This window comes from Danio rerio, chromosome 17, assembly GCF_052040795.2.
Source record: "Danio rerio strain M-AB ecotype USA chromosome 17, GRCz13ab, whole genome shotgun sequence".
Taxonomy (NCBI): Eukaryota; Metazoa; Chordata; class Actinopteri; order Cypriniformes; family Danionidae; genus Danio; species Danio rerio.
Window position 1 is genome coordinate 31,577,490 of NC_141037.1, and position 15,136 is coordinate 31,592,625.

The window sequence follows — 15,136 nt, forward strand, 5'->3', positions numbered from 1 at the left end:
CCCATGGACACCCTGAACTTTAATGAAAGGTTTTGAACAACTTCAAATGTTGACTACTAAATAAATATATTAACCTATGAATTAGACATTTTTAGAAGGAAAAGAAGACAATAAAAAAATAATTCATAACTTCAAAGTCATCACACTTCAATGATGCAGATCACACCACAAAAATGTTTGTATGACAGCGCTGTCTGTTTTTATCAACTGCAACAAACCAAAAATGTATGCTATTATTGTATAATCATAAAATGCCAAAACAAGACAACACAGCTAGTCTTGCTAGTCAGACTTTGAATAAATCACGGATTTAACTCAGACAGCAGATTGTTGCCTCAGACATCCTTTTAGCCCTGCAGAATAGGAAATAATCAAAACCAAAGTCACAACTAAAGTTATCACATTTGATTACCGATCACACTACGGAGCAATGTTTGAATAGATGCACTGTCATGTTTTTATCATCAAAAGATGCTCCCCGCAGGAAGGAAATGTCATTTTATGTTTCAGCGAGTGTAAATACAGTACACGGCAGACAAAAGAAAAGCGCATGCAAGAGGATTTGTATGACAATAAAATTCACAAACCCAAACAACACTGTGACAAGTACATCCCAGGAGACTTGTAGTCTTATTTACTCTCAAAACGCCATTATTAACAACAGCGTAATAATTCTGCCACCGGTGAGCTCCAGAAATCAAAGTCTCGCTTAATCTTGGCAATGCAGAGCTGTTCTACTTTTTGCAAATGTTTCAAGTGCTACGCTACGTTCCTCTCATACGAAACGAATTTTAGAGTGGAAGTAAACACCACAGAAATGCGACTACGGTGTAACATTGCCCAAGAGGATTTAAATTGGGTTTTTTCATGGCCTCTAGGCAATTCCTATATGACAACAACACAACAGCCGCAAAACAAAAACAGTCCAACTCAATAGAGAGATGAAGGGCTAACCGACAGATGAATGGTAAAGCGATAAAAAGAAGCAAGTTTGTGCTTACGGTGAATGTTCACAGCCAAAGCCAGATAACAGAAAGGAACATGGCTTGATTTATTTTCTCTTCAAAATTGGATGGCAAACACTCCCTATTCCATTAACTACAGTCCATATGATTTTTGGCAAATAAAACTGCGCCGCAGCATCTGTGCGCCTGATACAGTGGAGGAGAAACTGCAAACGCAAATGATACGTTTTATTATTTGCTGCCATCAAATAGGCCCTTGCATCTGCTTCTCTGGCACCGTATCCACAAACACGGCGCCTGTGTGAGATGGAAGAGACCTCAATCAAACGTGAGCTAAGCCTTTCTTCGGGACATGAAACAGTGCACTCCTCTAGCTGATATTACGTCTGCCAGAGAGAACGGTAGAAGATGAAGAGGGAAGAAAGGAAATGCAAAACAGAAGGAGGATGGAAAATAACATGAATTACCTGATGATGAATAATAAGCAGCAGGCATAGATGCTGTACTTATAGCTTGCACGATATAATTCCATCGTGCATGCTAGTGCACGCTTTTAATGAAGTCATATAGAGTGGAAACTTAATGAGTTTTTAGCTGTTCGCCATGCATAATAGAGTCTTCTTTATTGTGTTTTAAGACAAAAAGAAAAAAAGAGTTTGCCTTGCTATTGGTCACTCAGTCGGATACGCTAAGGATTGTTTGGTGAGCAGAGAAAGAGAGAGCGATGATGAAACAGTGAGTACGCAGGTGATATATCCCTGCACACTAGCTGTGGGGCCGGCAGCACTAAACGCCCTTCTGCATGGGGCAGAGGAGCCTCAACTTCATCAAACCCCTCGCAGGATCAGCCCCCTTCTTAATGGATTACCGCTGTCTCAGTGGAACCACACTGCAAATAATGATAGAACACCTGCAGATTAAACCATCTTACACAATACTCAATTCATTACCTTTTTCCCCAGATAAAGGCCAGCTAATAAAAATATGATTTTCTCTTGCACCGGAACAGTCACACCTTTATCCTTTAAGGGAAACAAAGGGAGAGGGGGGAAGGTGATATCATCCAGAAGCAGTAACGGCCATCATTGCAATTACATGGTCGCAGCATTGTGAGGATAAAGAAAAATGTGTGGTGGATTTTCAATCAAATTACAGTATTTGATTTTGAATGAGGCATTTCACTATTTTGCTTAGCAGAAGCATATTAATAGGATTTATGCTGAAAGTCACATGTAGAAAACTGGTATCATCCTACATGATTCATTAACTGCGATATGTTTGGACTTTTAATAAAAACTTTAGCCAAATGTGAGTGTGAGAAGAAGAAAAAACTATCTGCATACACTTTGCACATCTTATTTAAGTTATGCTTGTTCGGGTGCTTCTTTGAATGCATCTTAAGCAAGATGTCCTATAAGGTGCTATATAAATTTTGATGTACTAATCTCTTATTTGACAATGTTTAAACAGCTAGAAAGGACAATCAATATGGTCAATAATAATCAAAATATCATGACAGTAATTTGAATTATCCAGCATTATCCAGTGTTTACATGATGCTGGCGAATTGCTTGTATGCATGGGACGTTAACTGGTTTCAAGGATTATTGAAGATTGGAAAAGTCGAGGTTTAAAAAAACTTTAAAAAGGAATGTGTAAAAGTTTTCTGTTTTTTTTGTGTTGTAAAGAAATCAATGTTTTTGAAACTAATGAAGAGAGCAGAAGTCAATGATTTATGTTCATTATTTAGCCTGACATGTTTCCTGTTCCAAAATATTAGAAATGTTTCCTAAAATAAAATTTATTTTGTTCAATGGGGGAAAAAGTTTTTTGTTTTTTTTAACCCAGACCACTGGTGCCAAATCTAGTTCCTTGAGGGCCACAGCTCTGCACACTTTAGTTCCGACCCAGCATCAATACACTTACCAGTAGGTTTCAAACAAAACTGAAAAACTCAGTTAGTTTGATAAGGTGTGTTTAATTGTGGTTGGAACTAAACTGCACAGAGCTGCAGCCCTCTAGGAACTGGATTTGACACCTTTGACTTAGACTTTTAAAAAGAACATATTTTAGAGCAGTGATCACAATACCGTGAAACTGTGATATTTTATCTAAAAAAATTTATGCTGTCAGCTACTTGCTTGTGCAAATATATTCTCATCATTATGATCAAATGCTTTCTTTACTGCTATTTTTTCACCACTGTCATCTTGACATTGTCCAGAAAAGGCTCAGCACATACTAATCAAAACAATGCTTTCATCAGCATCTAGATTATACTAAATGAAATCGTGTTCGTTATTAGAATATCACTGCAAAGAAATGTCCTACTTTTTTCACTCTTTTTAAGCAATGAAGAGCAACTGCTATAAGAATATAAGGTTACACATGAGTGCAAACAAGAGCAATGAATCGCCGGCCGCAGTGCACTTCTTTGTCTTATTTATCGATTAAAAAAAGTGTTTCTGAATTATACATATTCTACCTTTAAAGTTAAGGTAGGTGATTTGGGAGAGGCTAGTAATAGCAAGCTAGCTTTAAAAAGCCAAACACCCTGCCCTCCCTGGACAATGACTGTCCACAACTCCTCTAAAAGATAAAATTGGGCACAAGTAGACCAAATACTCAAACAACAGGATGAGAAGAGTGGGATTTCCTCACGTCTCATTCACCATTCAGAAAACGTTACGATGCAAGGGGATAACCCCTAAACAGGGTGCGCAGAGGTATGCAAGTACAAATGTTTATAGCCAGGCAAGGCTTTCGGTCACAATGAATGGACTGAACTATTTAATTGATGAAGATTTTTTTAGGCATGCGACAGATGATATAAATACAATATATATAAATAACTTTAAACCACTGAACTTCAAGAGTGCTATCACTTTTATCCAACATAAAAAGTGACTTTTAACCGAATCAAAGCACATACAAAAACCTTACCTGAAATCACCTGTTTAACACAATACACAAGTCTGTGGCGTAAAATCCCTATTAGCACTCTGAATAGTTTGTTTGTTTGTTTTTTATCTTTGGGTAATCTTTCATGAGTCTCAAGATTAGGTATTAAAGCAAATCAAATTATAAAGAGCTTTATAGTATAGACTATGAATCTCCCCTAGAACCTGCCTTCAGCACTGACAAACAAAATCAGTAAAGTGTGATTCAGAGAATTGAAACCAAAGTGAAGAATGCAGTGGTGGTCTGATGCAGGGCAAAACTGGGTCACCTGGCTGCATGTAAACATGTGGGCTCTCAACAGCTCTCTCCAGGTGACACCTCATCACCGTGCTGCTAGAATGATGGCTTACACCCGTCTGGCTTGTCAAAACACTGTTTCGCAGGCAATTACCACGGTGGCCAGCCCACCACCAGGTTCGGATGGATGGGCGACACAGCCAAAGGGTCACTCCTCAGCCCATATTTCTAGTGCCTTGCTCTGGTGCGGCGGGACAGCAAATTGGCTGGCGTCTGTCAGCGGTTATCTGTATTGCCGGGAACTCGCAGGACGTCTTGTATCTTGCCTGTATCACATCCAGACAGAATATCTGAGAACAGAGAGAAGTAGTGAAAAGATGATATTGTCTTTATCTCAAAAGATCTGTTAGGAATCATGTTTCAAAGTAGTAAAGAAAAAAACAGGATCTCCTTCGCAGGACACATTTATGAAGTGGTTATTTATTTACAGAACTGAACACTATAATTTTCAAATATATTACGGACAAAAATAAATAATAATAAAAACATTAATAAACCAACAAACAAATGAAATAAACACAAATTAAAAGCCTGTACATTTTATGGAAAAGTTAAATACTATAAAACATAACCATAAGTAAAGCACTTAATTACAAAGTAAATGTATATTATAAGCTAAAACAATTTATTCGGATGTCTGACAGGAAATAAACAAAAACAGGAAGAACATGTAGCACAAGTTTGTTATTTAAGACCAAACGTATTAACATTTTGTATCTTTGGTTAAACTTAAAAACGCTGTTGAGGAAAAGTATGTTTACCAAACATCGAACAGAGCTGAGTTTCGCATGTGATCGCTGATTTGAACAGACGCGTGCACTACACTTCCTCAACTGCGCAAGCCGGTGCCTAGCTCTCCCCTCGCGCACACGAGAGTTTCTGTTGTCATGGACACCTTCAAACTTCCGGAATGATGGCGAGACTTGTGAAACTTTACCGTCAGGTTGATCTCATCAAAGAGCAACATTTCATCAGAAACAGGTAATGAAATAATGCGAAGTATTCTTAAGCTATAATGTTTTAACGTTATATAAGTAAAAATAACCCATATCTCAACGTTTATTCTCTACAAGTTCGTTCTTCACTATACTGTTTTCAACAAGAATAGCAAAACACATATACAATATATGTATATGATTATATGATGATAAGAATAACACTGTAATAACTCGGTAAACTCAGTGAAAGCATATCATGATACAGGATTGCGGAGGAAAACCGACAGAAAGAGAATGAGGCAGCGGTCAGGATTCAGAGCTGGTTCAGGGGCTGTCAGGTGAGAGCGTACCTCAGGTAAGACAAAACTTTTGAGATCTCTTTTTCCATCTGTCAATACATCTTAAGTTAAACTATCAATTTGGCAAGTTTCAGCATTAATATTTAAACTTTTTTTGTATTGAAATAAGTGACAGTCCTGTTTTAGAATTAGTCTTGGTAATAACCTCTGTAGTGTTGCATACTTTTCACATATAATCAAGGCCTCCTGTTTTAATTAATTATTTGAATGCATTTCATTTTGTTTTGATTATATTTTTTAAGTTGTTTCAATCATGTACTTAATTTTTGAAAATACTGTAACCTAACTGTTAAAAGACAGACTTGCTGTACCGGCAGCAACGTTTACCAGCAGCATTCAAAAAGAAACATTGCTCATTTCTGAAAAAAAAAAAAAAAAAAAAACTTTGTTGCCTTAGAATTACAAGGTTCTATCTTGTCATTTTTGTATTATTGACGCAGATAGAACCTTATAATTCCAAGGTAACGACTTGTCAAATACAAATAAATAAATAACTGCCATAAAAAGTAATGTGTGTGCATATTTGCAATAAATGCAATACTGCATCATTATAAATATTTATATCAATAATGTTATATTTATAAATATTTTTTATTTAAAAAAAATCTGTTATTAGACATTTAATGGGATAGTTCAGTCAAACATGTAAAATTGCTGTTAATGTATGACCATCCAGTCAAAAACTACTAGCACTGAGAGTCAAAAAAATTAAATAAACATACAGGGAGAACAGAATGAATTCCACTAGCTCCTAACAATGCATTTAAGTTAAAGAAAACATTCAATGTGTTAAGAAACTGAATTTTATAAAATAATGTACGTTATTTACTGTCTGTTTACAATGGAGTGATTGAGAGTCCACCTGCTGTATTATACATAAGAATGTACTTTATGTTGACGCCAATGGCCTAGTGGTTAGTGGGTCGACATACAATCCAGGTGCTTGCGGCAACCTGAGTTCGTTTCCTAGCTCAGGGTCCTTTGCTGATCCTTCCCCTATCTCTGCTCCCCATACTTTCCTGTCTGTCAATCTCCACTGTCCTGTCAATGAAGGGAAAAAAATAATGTACCTTATCCTGGATGCTACACTGTACATTAAGAAGTTGCAACCAAATGTTATCAGCCAATGATTCATACTTACCATCCTCTGGAACACTGGCAAAGGCAGTTTATAAAATTGTTTTAAATTATTTTGTTTATATCAGATGCCAGTAGAAAAAAAGTCAACTCTTGAATGGCCTGAACAATCTCTTTAAAGTAGTCTTTTACGTTATGTATTTTTGTCAAATTTAATAATGTTTAGATTGTTATAATTCACTTCTTAAAGCAATAAAAGCCCATCTACATGACTTTTTTTTAAAAAGCCTTTGGGAAAACAATGTCATGAACTAAAGCCACTGAAGCAATGAGTGACCACAGCTTCACTCCATACCACTTATATATTATATAGGGTAGACGGATGTGTTAATTCTATATTCTCAGCATTTACCTGTAAGTGGTCACTAAAGCCTAAATCAAATGCATTTGGTCTTTAAATGCAAGAAATAGCCAGTGCGCAGGGCGCTACAGTGTGTAACCTCAACATATTTCTGTGCAGTGAGCAGACAAACTCCCAGACAGTAGGTTAATTTAGATTACTTTAGTTAATTGATCAATGTGTTAAGTGGCTAATTAAGCTCAATCTAGGCTTCTTGAGTGCAGCTCCAGGGTTGCCACCGTCCCTATACGCATTGATTTTTTGGAGTTATAAATGGCCTTTTGGAAATTGATGGCCATGTTGAGTTCAGAGTTGCTATAGACATGCATTTAGAGGGTGGTTAATGATGAATGCAAATGTACAGTTGTCTGAGGAAAACTTACCACGGATTGGTAGGATAAAAAAAGCTTTTTTTTTGAGGAAGGATGTTAAACGTTTGAAAGTGTAGAGGTATAATCACAGAGTGTTCTTTTATTTTTTTCAGACATCTGCATAAAAACGCAATTTTAATACAAAAAACATGGCGTGGTTTCACTGCTCGGGCACTTTTCAGACAAAGGGTAAAGGTAAGTTGTGGATACATGTAATATTGATTATGTTATGATAACCCTCATTAACATGTAGCAGTTAACAAGCATGCCGTGTCTTACATGCATCTACGTAAAGTAGTAATTAAGTTGTAATTTAACAACTGTTATTGATTTCCAATGGAATGCTTTTATCTTGTCTACGATGCTGTTAATTTGACTTATTTTAATATTTATCGTATCTTAAATTTTATATTTACAATTAACCATAATAGATTTCATGGTGATAGATTTTACATTAGAAGTTTTGTTTGTTTGTTTTGTCGTATTTTCATTCATTTTAATAATGTTTTATCTCTTCCTCTTTCTATTTCTATAGCACTTAGATTGTAGATTGTGTCAAAGCCACTAAACATAGATGAAGTTCTAGTAAATTGGAACTGCTTCAGTGCAGCTTTCACAGTTAAAAGGTGCGCCCCACTATACACTACTTATGCACTTACACTAGGGGTGGCCAACCCTGTTCCTGGAGAGCCACCTTCCTGCAGATTTTAGTTGCAACCCATATCAAACACACCTGCCTGTAATTATGACGTGGTGTTCAGGTCCTAATTAATTGGTTCAGGTGTGTTTGATATGGGTTGCAACTGAAATCGGCTGGAAGGTGGCTCTCCAGGAACAGGGTTGGCCACCCCTGACTTACACACTCAACAGCATATATGTCTGCAGTGTTGTCCCAAATGGAACACTACAGTTTTTTTTACTAAGCGGAAATTCAAATGGTTTCCCTGATGATGTTTGACAGTTGCCAAATTAGTAAGATAAATGACCAAAGTACCAAATAATACAGGGGTGTCCAAACACTGGAGGGCCGGTGTCCTGCAAAGTTTAGCTACAACTTGCCTCAACACACCTGCTAGGAGGTTTCTAGTATATCTAGTAAGAGTTTGATTAGCTGGTTCAGGTGGGTTTGATTAGGGTTGGAGATAAACTCTTCAGGACACTGGCCCTCCAGGTCTGAGTTTGGACACCCCTGAAATAATACCTGCCATAAGTATAACCGCATTCACCATCGGGAGGTGGTATAATACCCAAAAGCTCTGCCCCTTCCGCTGCGTGAGCAAAGCTGCGGCCATTGAGTGTGTGAAGTGTCCATCATTCCACACTTCATTTTACCGGTTGAATAAGTGCATCATTCGGGTAATTAAAGTGCACTTATTATTTTAGACTTTTCAGTTTGAATACATTATTTACACTATTTATACTACAAAATGGCATAAAATAGTACATAAGTATGTAATTTGGGACACACCTAAAGTTTAGTTCAGTTCCTTTGGGAAATTCTTTCTTCCTAAAATGATTTATCATTCATTTTTTATATTTTTCAAGATTTCCAGTTAAGATTAATGTGGAAAGTCTGAGTAATTTAAATGATAATTGAATTTAAAAGAGAACTTAAATCCAGTACTAATATAAAATTTGTTCTCTACACTTCAAAAATACTTTTCGTACTCAGATTTTTTGTCTTTTTTTTAGTCCAAATATCTAAAATAATTCTTATATCAAGAAGCATTTTCTAGGCAAGCAAAACATATTGTCTTGTTTTAGTGGACGAGAAAAAAATTGGCTGGGTGAAAAAAAATGGGTGAAAGAAAAAAAAATGGGTGGGAGGAAAATATGTATTTCTAAGTTTTTGCGTTCTCTCGCAAAGTTTTGCGTTCCCTCGCAAAGATGTTTTGCGTTCCCTCGCAAAGTTTTGCGTTATCTCGCAAAGATGTTTTGCGTTCTCTCGCAAAACTGTTTCTCTACAAACACTTCCTGTTCACTTCACTCATGTAAACACGTTTTTGCTGAAATTCTCCCATATTTTACCATTCTACCCCACTTTCTTCTCATTACTGTGCGCTGATCGTCGCCTTTCACTTTGCAACCTCTGAACCAGTGAATGCATGTTTAAGCGCTGACTGACAGACGCGCTCGACAATAAACTGATCCCAGATCAGCGTCTGTACGCACCATTTTGGGACACTTCTGTTATCAAACAAGTGAGCAGCAAATGAATCTCATGTTTTGTTTTGTTTTGTTTGATAACAGAGGTGGCTCTGTAAAAATGCACAGATCTATAATGAAAGCATTCCATTACTTTAGAAAATGTTTGTGCTCATTTAAGAGAAAATAAGCTACTTAAAATAAAACATGCAGGACGGAGATGTTTCATATTATTAGTGTATTTGTCTGTTTAAACATACACCCGCTCCTCTGTAAATGGCGTGTACAGACGCTGATCTGGGATCAGTTTATTGTATGGACCGCGTCTGTCAGTCAGCGCTTACATGCATTCACTGGTTCAGAGGTAGCATATGAAAGTCGACGATCGACGCACAGTAATGTAAAGAAAGTGGGGGTAGAATGGTAAAATACGGGAGGATTTCGGCAACAACGAGAGGGTTTACGTGAGTGCAGTGAACAGGAAGTGTTTGTGGAGAAACAGTTTTGCAAGAGAACGCAAAACATCTTTGCGAGGGAACGCAAAACTTTGCGAGGGAACGCAAAACATCTTTGCGAGGGAACGCAAAACTTTGCGAGAGAACGCAAAAACTTAGAAATATATATTTTCCTCCCACCCATTTTTTTCTTTCACCCATTATTTTTTTTTCACCAAGCCAATTTTTTTCTCCTCCACTACGTCCCTTCCGGGGTTCCGTAGGTTTTTCACTAAAACAAGCTAAATAATTTGCCAGTGGGGTATAAGCAAAACAATCTTGTTTTTCCTTTTGACATAAGATTATTTTGCTTACCCCATTGGCAGATTATTTTACTTGTTTTAAGGAAAAACTTACTTTATTTTGTAATATTATTTCTTAAAACAAGACAATATGTTTTGCTTGTCTAGAAAATTCTTCTTGATTTAAGGGTTTTTAGATATTTGTACTAAAATCAAGACAACAAATCTAGGTAAGAAAAGCATTTTTTGAAGTGGATTAAACAAAGGAAGCTGTACATGGTCTTTATTTTAATTCTTGTTACTAACAATTGAAAATTGTGCATGTCTTTATTATCAAGTAGAGCAGCAATATCATGTTTTTTTTAACTTAAGCTCCCAGTGAGTGAATCAATTGTCTTGTGAATATTCCTCACCATGTTTAGTCGGCCCATCCTCAGCGGCGTTCCATTGATTATCAAACTCAGCGAAGAGCATTTTACCTTCATACATCTCCATTAGTTACCAGTGTGACTTCCATAGATTTTCCCTGCCACGTCTGCATTATGTATTAAGAACAGGCACTTCCCTTCGATACAAAGTATGACTTGCCACTCCACCCTCTTATCTGCTGCTGCGTCTCCATGACTTTTATGTATTATGTATAAAGAGGATTTTATTCCTCGCATGTTGGGAAAACATCAGAGGGCCCAGTCACAATGTAATGCTATCTCCCTCTCTTCACAGACAGCATATTTTATCATGAAGATGAATTTCTACAATAAGATGGCTGTCAAGGTAAATATTTCTCTTGCTGTTTGGAGAGGGAAAAGTCAGTGGGTCACACATTTGATTTGGATGAAATCTGTAAACAGATATTGCTGGTGTGTGAGATAACCATGCCGAAATGTGAAAGGGACCATGGTGCATAAACATTTAAATATGACTAAATTTAAATATATAGTTGAAGTCAGAATTATTAATAATTAGCTTCCTGAATTATTAGCCCCCCTGTTTATTTTTTCCCCTAATTTCCCCAAAAGGTTGTCAAAATGTGTTTCTCAACACATTTCTAAACATAATAGTTTTAATAACTCACTTTCTAATAACTGATTTCTTTTATCTTTGCCATGATGACAGTAAATAATATTTCACTTGATAATTTTTCAAAGCATTTTTATACAGCTTAAAGTGACATTTAATGGCTTAACTAGGTTAATTAGGTTAACTATCCAGGATATGGTAATGAGGTAGTTATTGTAAAACAGTGGTTTGTTCTGTAGACAAAAAATAAATTAATTAAAAAAATGCTTAAAGGAGCTAATAATGTTGACCTTAAAATGTTTTTTTTTTAATTAAAAACTGCTTTTATTCTAGCCAAAATAAAACAAATAAGACTTTCTCCATTAGAAAAAATACTACAAGACATGAAAATTTTCTTGCTCTGTTAAACATCATTTAGGAAATATTTTAAAAAGAAAAGAAAATTCTAAGGGTGGCTAATAATTCTGACTTTAACTATATACATATATAACTAATGTATTTATATGTTATTTAATATTTAAGGCATTTTGAAATTTATATAAAAATATTTTTTGACTTAATATAAAAATATATTATTTTTGAGGGCAAAATTATAAGCCCACTGTGAAATATTATAATAATGATTGTTTATTATAGAAAATATATTTAAAAAAAATTTTAAGCAAAATATTTTTAATAACAAATTTAGGTATCACTTTATTTTGATGGTCTCTTTAAACCATTTTGTTGAATTAAAATTGCAATGCATCTACATGCCAACTAATTCTCAATAGATTATACTGTAAGTAGACTGTAAGGTTGAGGTTAGGTTTAGTTTAAGTTGACATGTAGTTGCAAAGTTTTTTAAGTATCCGTAAAATGTTTAAGGAGCAGTATCAGCAGATATTAAGCAGAAATTCTACTAATACTTAAATGAGAAGTAATTGGCATGTAGATGCGAAGCAAATTTTAGTCAAACAAATGTGCAATAGGGACCATCAAAATAAAGTCTTTTGCAAATTTTTACTTTAATATTTGTCATTGCCATGTTGACAGTACATCATATTTTAGTAGTTTCAGAATACGAGTAGAGTATTAAATGAAAGAAGAAATAAGAGTTTCTCCAGAGGAAAAAAAATAATTATATATATATATATATATATATATATATATATATATATATATATATATATATATATATATATATATATATAAAGAAATTCTGTGAAAATGTGCTTGTTCTGTTAGTCATAACTTGGTCACTAATAAATTTGCTTTATTGTATGAAGATCTTTACTTGCATTGAAGTTGCATCGCATATGTAAAAAGTAAAGAATACTTCATTCTGTAAAATGCATGGTAACACTTGAGTATTAGTAGAGTTTCTGCTTAATATCTGTTGATACTGCTCCTTTAACAGATATTTAACTCACTATAAGAAACTTTGCATGAACATGTCAACTTACCCTAACCCCAACCTTACAGTCTACTTTTAATCTAATGAGAATTAGTTGGCATGTAGATGCAATGTAACTTAAATTCAACATACAGACCATTAAAATAAAGTGTGACCAAATGCATTAGAATTATTTGAATTAAAAATCGTTTCACAGTGCTTCTGTTTTTATTGTTAATAAATTAAAGACATCTCATAAAACATTGAAAAACACTTTTGAACCATGGTATATTTATTTATTTACTTTAAATATTATGTTTATTCATTCGTTCATTTATTCATTCATTCATTCATTCATTCATTCATTCATTCATTCATTCATTCATTTTTCTTCGGCGTAGTCCCTTTATTCATCTGGGGAATAAACTGCCAACTTATCCAGCATATGTTGTACACAGCGGATGCCTTCCAGTGGCAACCCAGCCCTGGCAAACACCCATAAACTCTTGCATTCACACACATACACTACAGCGAATTTAGTTCATTCAATTCACCTATAGCACATGTCTGGGAAAAATAACCAGAGCACCTGGAGGAAACCCACGTCAACATGGGGAGTACATGCAAACTCCACACAGAAATGACAACTGACCCAGCCAGGAACCAGCGACTTTCTTGCTGTGAGGTGACAGTGCTAACCACTAAGCCACCATGTCGCCCCTTTTTTATTTACAATGGCATATAAAATCAAGTTAAATATTTGGTCAAATATTAAAGAATTTACCATGATATTTTCTCATCTTTTATGAGGCATAACGTTGTAAACATAAAGCTAGCAATATCCATCCAGCCTGCTCTTTCACAGCCTATAAATCAAACACGTTTCTATTTGAGTGATACATTGGCACTTTTATAGAGCTATTGCTATGCATAGAAACTTTAGTTTTACAGATGTTTTTCCCTGAGGTGAAACTTTTAAAGAATTTTATAACTCGTACAAAATTTCATAGCATATTAAAGAATGCTGCATTTCTACGGAGGGTTGCATATTTGTACTGTGATGATTGGACATCACACGAAATGTGAACTGAGGAAGGGATTTATAAGCAAATCTTCTGTGTTAAATCTCAGGCCCACCCTGTATTCTTTGCTCCCACTTCTGTTATGAGAGTCTAATTTGAAACATGAAGCTTGACCTCTTCTCTAGGGTCACAAAATATGAGACTAAAGGTCCTGTCACCACTTAGAACCAAACAGAAGCTGCTCAACAGGACAGGCAGCTTTTATAGGTCTTGTAAAAAATAGAGTGCTATGTCCGGGAAGCACCGGTAATGTAAAAATCTGGCGAAGGGGGGAAAAAAGAAAGACAGACTGTGAAAACATTCTCTGAAGGATCTGTTTCAAGCACAGACTGGGTGTGTTGAATAAAGAAATGGACTAGCAATAGTTCTTTTTGAGTTTAGAAAGCTCTATGGGAAAGTATGCATGATGATTGTTTACTAATAAATGTCACTTGAGTTCTTATAAACTGTAAAAAAAAAAAATTTAGTCAGTACAAAAAAAAAAAACATTGATCTTATTTCCTTTCACTTTTTCTTGTTCACTCAACTTTTGAAAACATCAGTTGCACGGACCTAAAATTATTTGTCAGTAATACAAAAAACATTTAGTTGGGTTAACATAAGATTATTCGTTTTCTGGAGAGGTGAACTACTTGTAACAAAAAAAAGTGTAACAAAACTGGAATGCCTAAAGTTGAGTGAGCAAAAAAACTTATTTACTTTCGTTTCTCTCATGTACTCAACATTTTTTATTTGACCTTTAATGAATACGACTGTATGGTAGAGAATATAGATAATACATTATCAGAACAAACAAACATAGTTCCATTGAGTAAAAAAACTAAAACAGAGACAAATGATAACAAAACATTTATTAGACAGAATAAAAACAGGACAGGTGGTAAAACAACAATAACAGTAAACAAGACAAGGATCAAAACATGGCTGGACGAACAGGGAAAAATGCTTTTTATTGCTTCACATGTGAAGCAGCCTTCCTGTTTGTTTTTTTCAATCAAACTATATTTGTTTGTTCTAATAATGTATTATTTCTTAGTACCTATTTCCAAAAGAGTTTTTTGTTCACAAAACTTCAGATATTTTTGGTCAGTGTAACTGATGTTTTCAAATGTTGAGCATGTCAGCAGCAATGGTGTAATGGTTAGTGCGTTGACACTTGGCACTCTGGTGTTCATGGTGACCCGAGTTCAATTCCCGCCTCAAAGCCCTATGCCGATCCTTCCCCTCTCTTCACACTTCCCTGTCTATACTCTCTACTGTCCCTTTTTTTACTCAACTTCAGGCATTCCAGTTCTGCAGATAAAGGGCCCTATCATACACCCGGCGCAGTGTGGCGCAAGGTGCGGCGCAAGGTGCGGCGCAGTAGTCTTTTGGTAGTTTCAGTTTGGCGCAAGAGTCGTTTTGAGGCGT

General features: G+C 35.5%; 1 protein-coding gene and 1 long non-coding RNA gene across 13 annotated transcripts in view; one reads left to right on the plus strand and one right to left on the minus strand.

Moving 5' to 3' along the window:
• LOC147839960 (uncharacterized) overlaps positions 1-5,058 on the minus strand; it is a 136,841-nt gene extending 131,783 nt beyond the window's left edge. For 2 of the 3 annotated variants that reach the window (XR_015513511.1, XR_015513510.1), the window contains exons 1-2: positions 4,985-5,058; positions 4,195-4,513 (exon numbers count right to left, since the gene is read on the minus strand). This is a non-coding gene — a long non-coding RNA (uncharacterized LOC147839960). Of the gene's footprint in view, positions 1-2,642; positions 2,837-3,003; positions 3,278-3,361; positions 4,514-4,984 lie in introns of those variants that run through there. The other variant, XR_015513512.1, reaches the window with a different exon arrangement.
• The window catches only part of spata17 (spermatogenesis associated 17), a 67,602-nt gene continuing 57,478 nt past the window's right edge, over positions 5,013-15,136 (plus strand). For 3 of the 10 annotated variants that reach the window (XR_015512840.1, XM_087289673.1, XM_087289672.1), the window contains exons 1-5: positions 5,105-5,204; positions 5,427-5,516; positions 7,482-7,563; positions 7,904-7,994; positions 10,973-11,023. Coding sequence is in view for 8 of the 10 variants with exons in the window: in XM_087289673.1 (XP_087145799.1) it covers positions 10,988-11,023 (36 nt within the window). In the remaining 2 variants the exon portion in view is untranslated. 10 annotated transcript variants of the gene reach the window in all.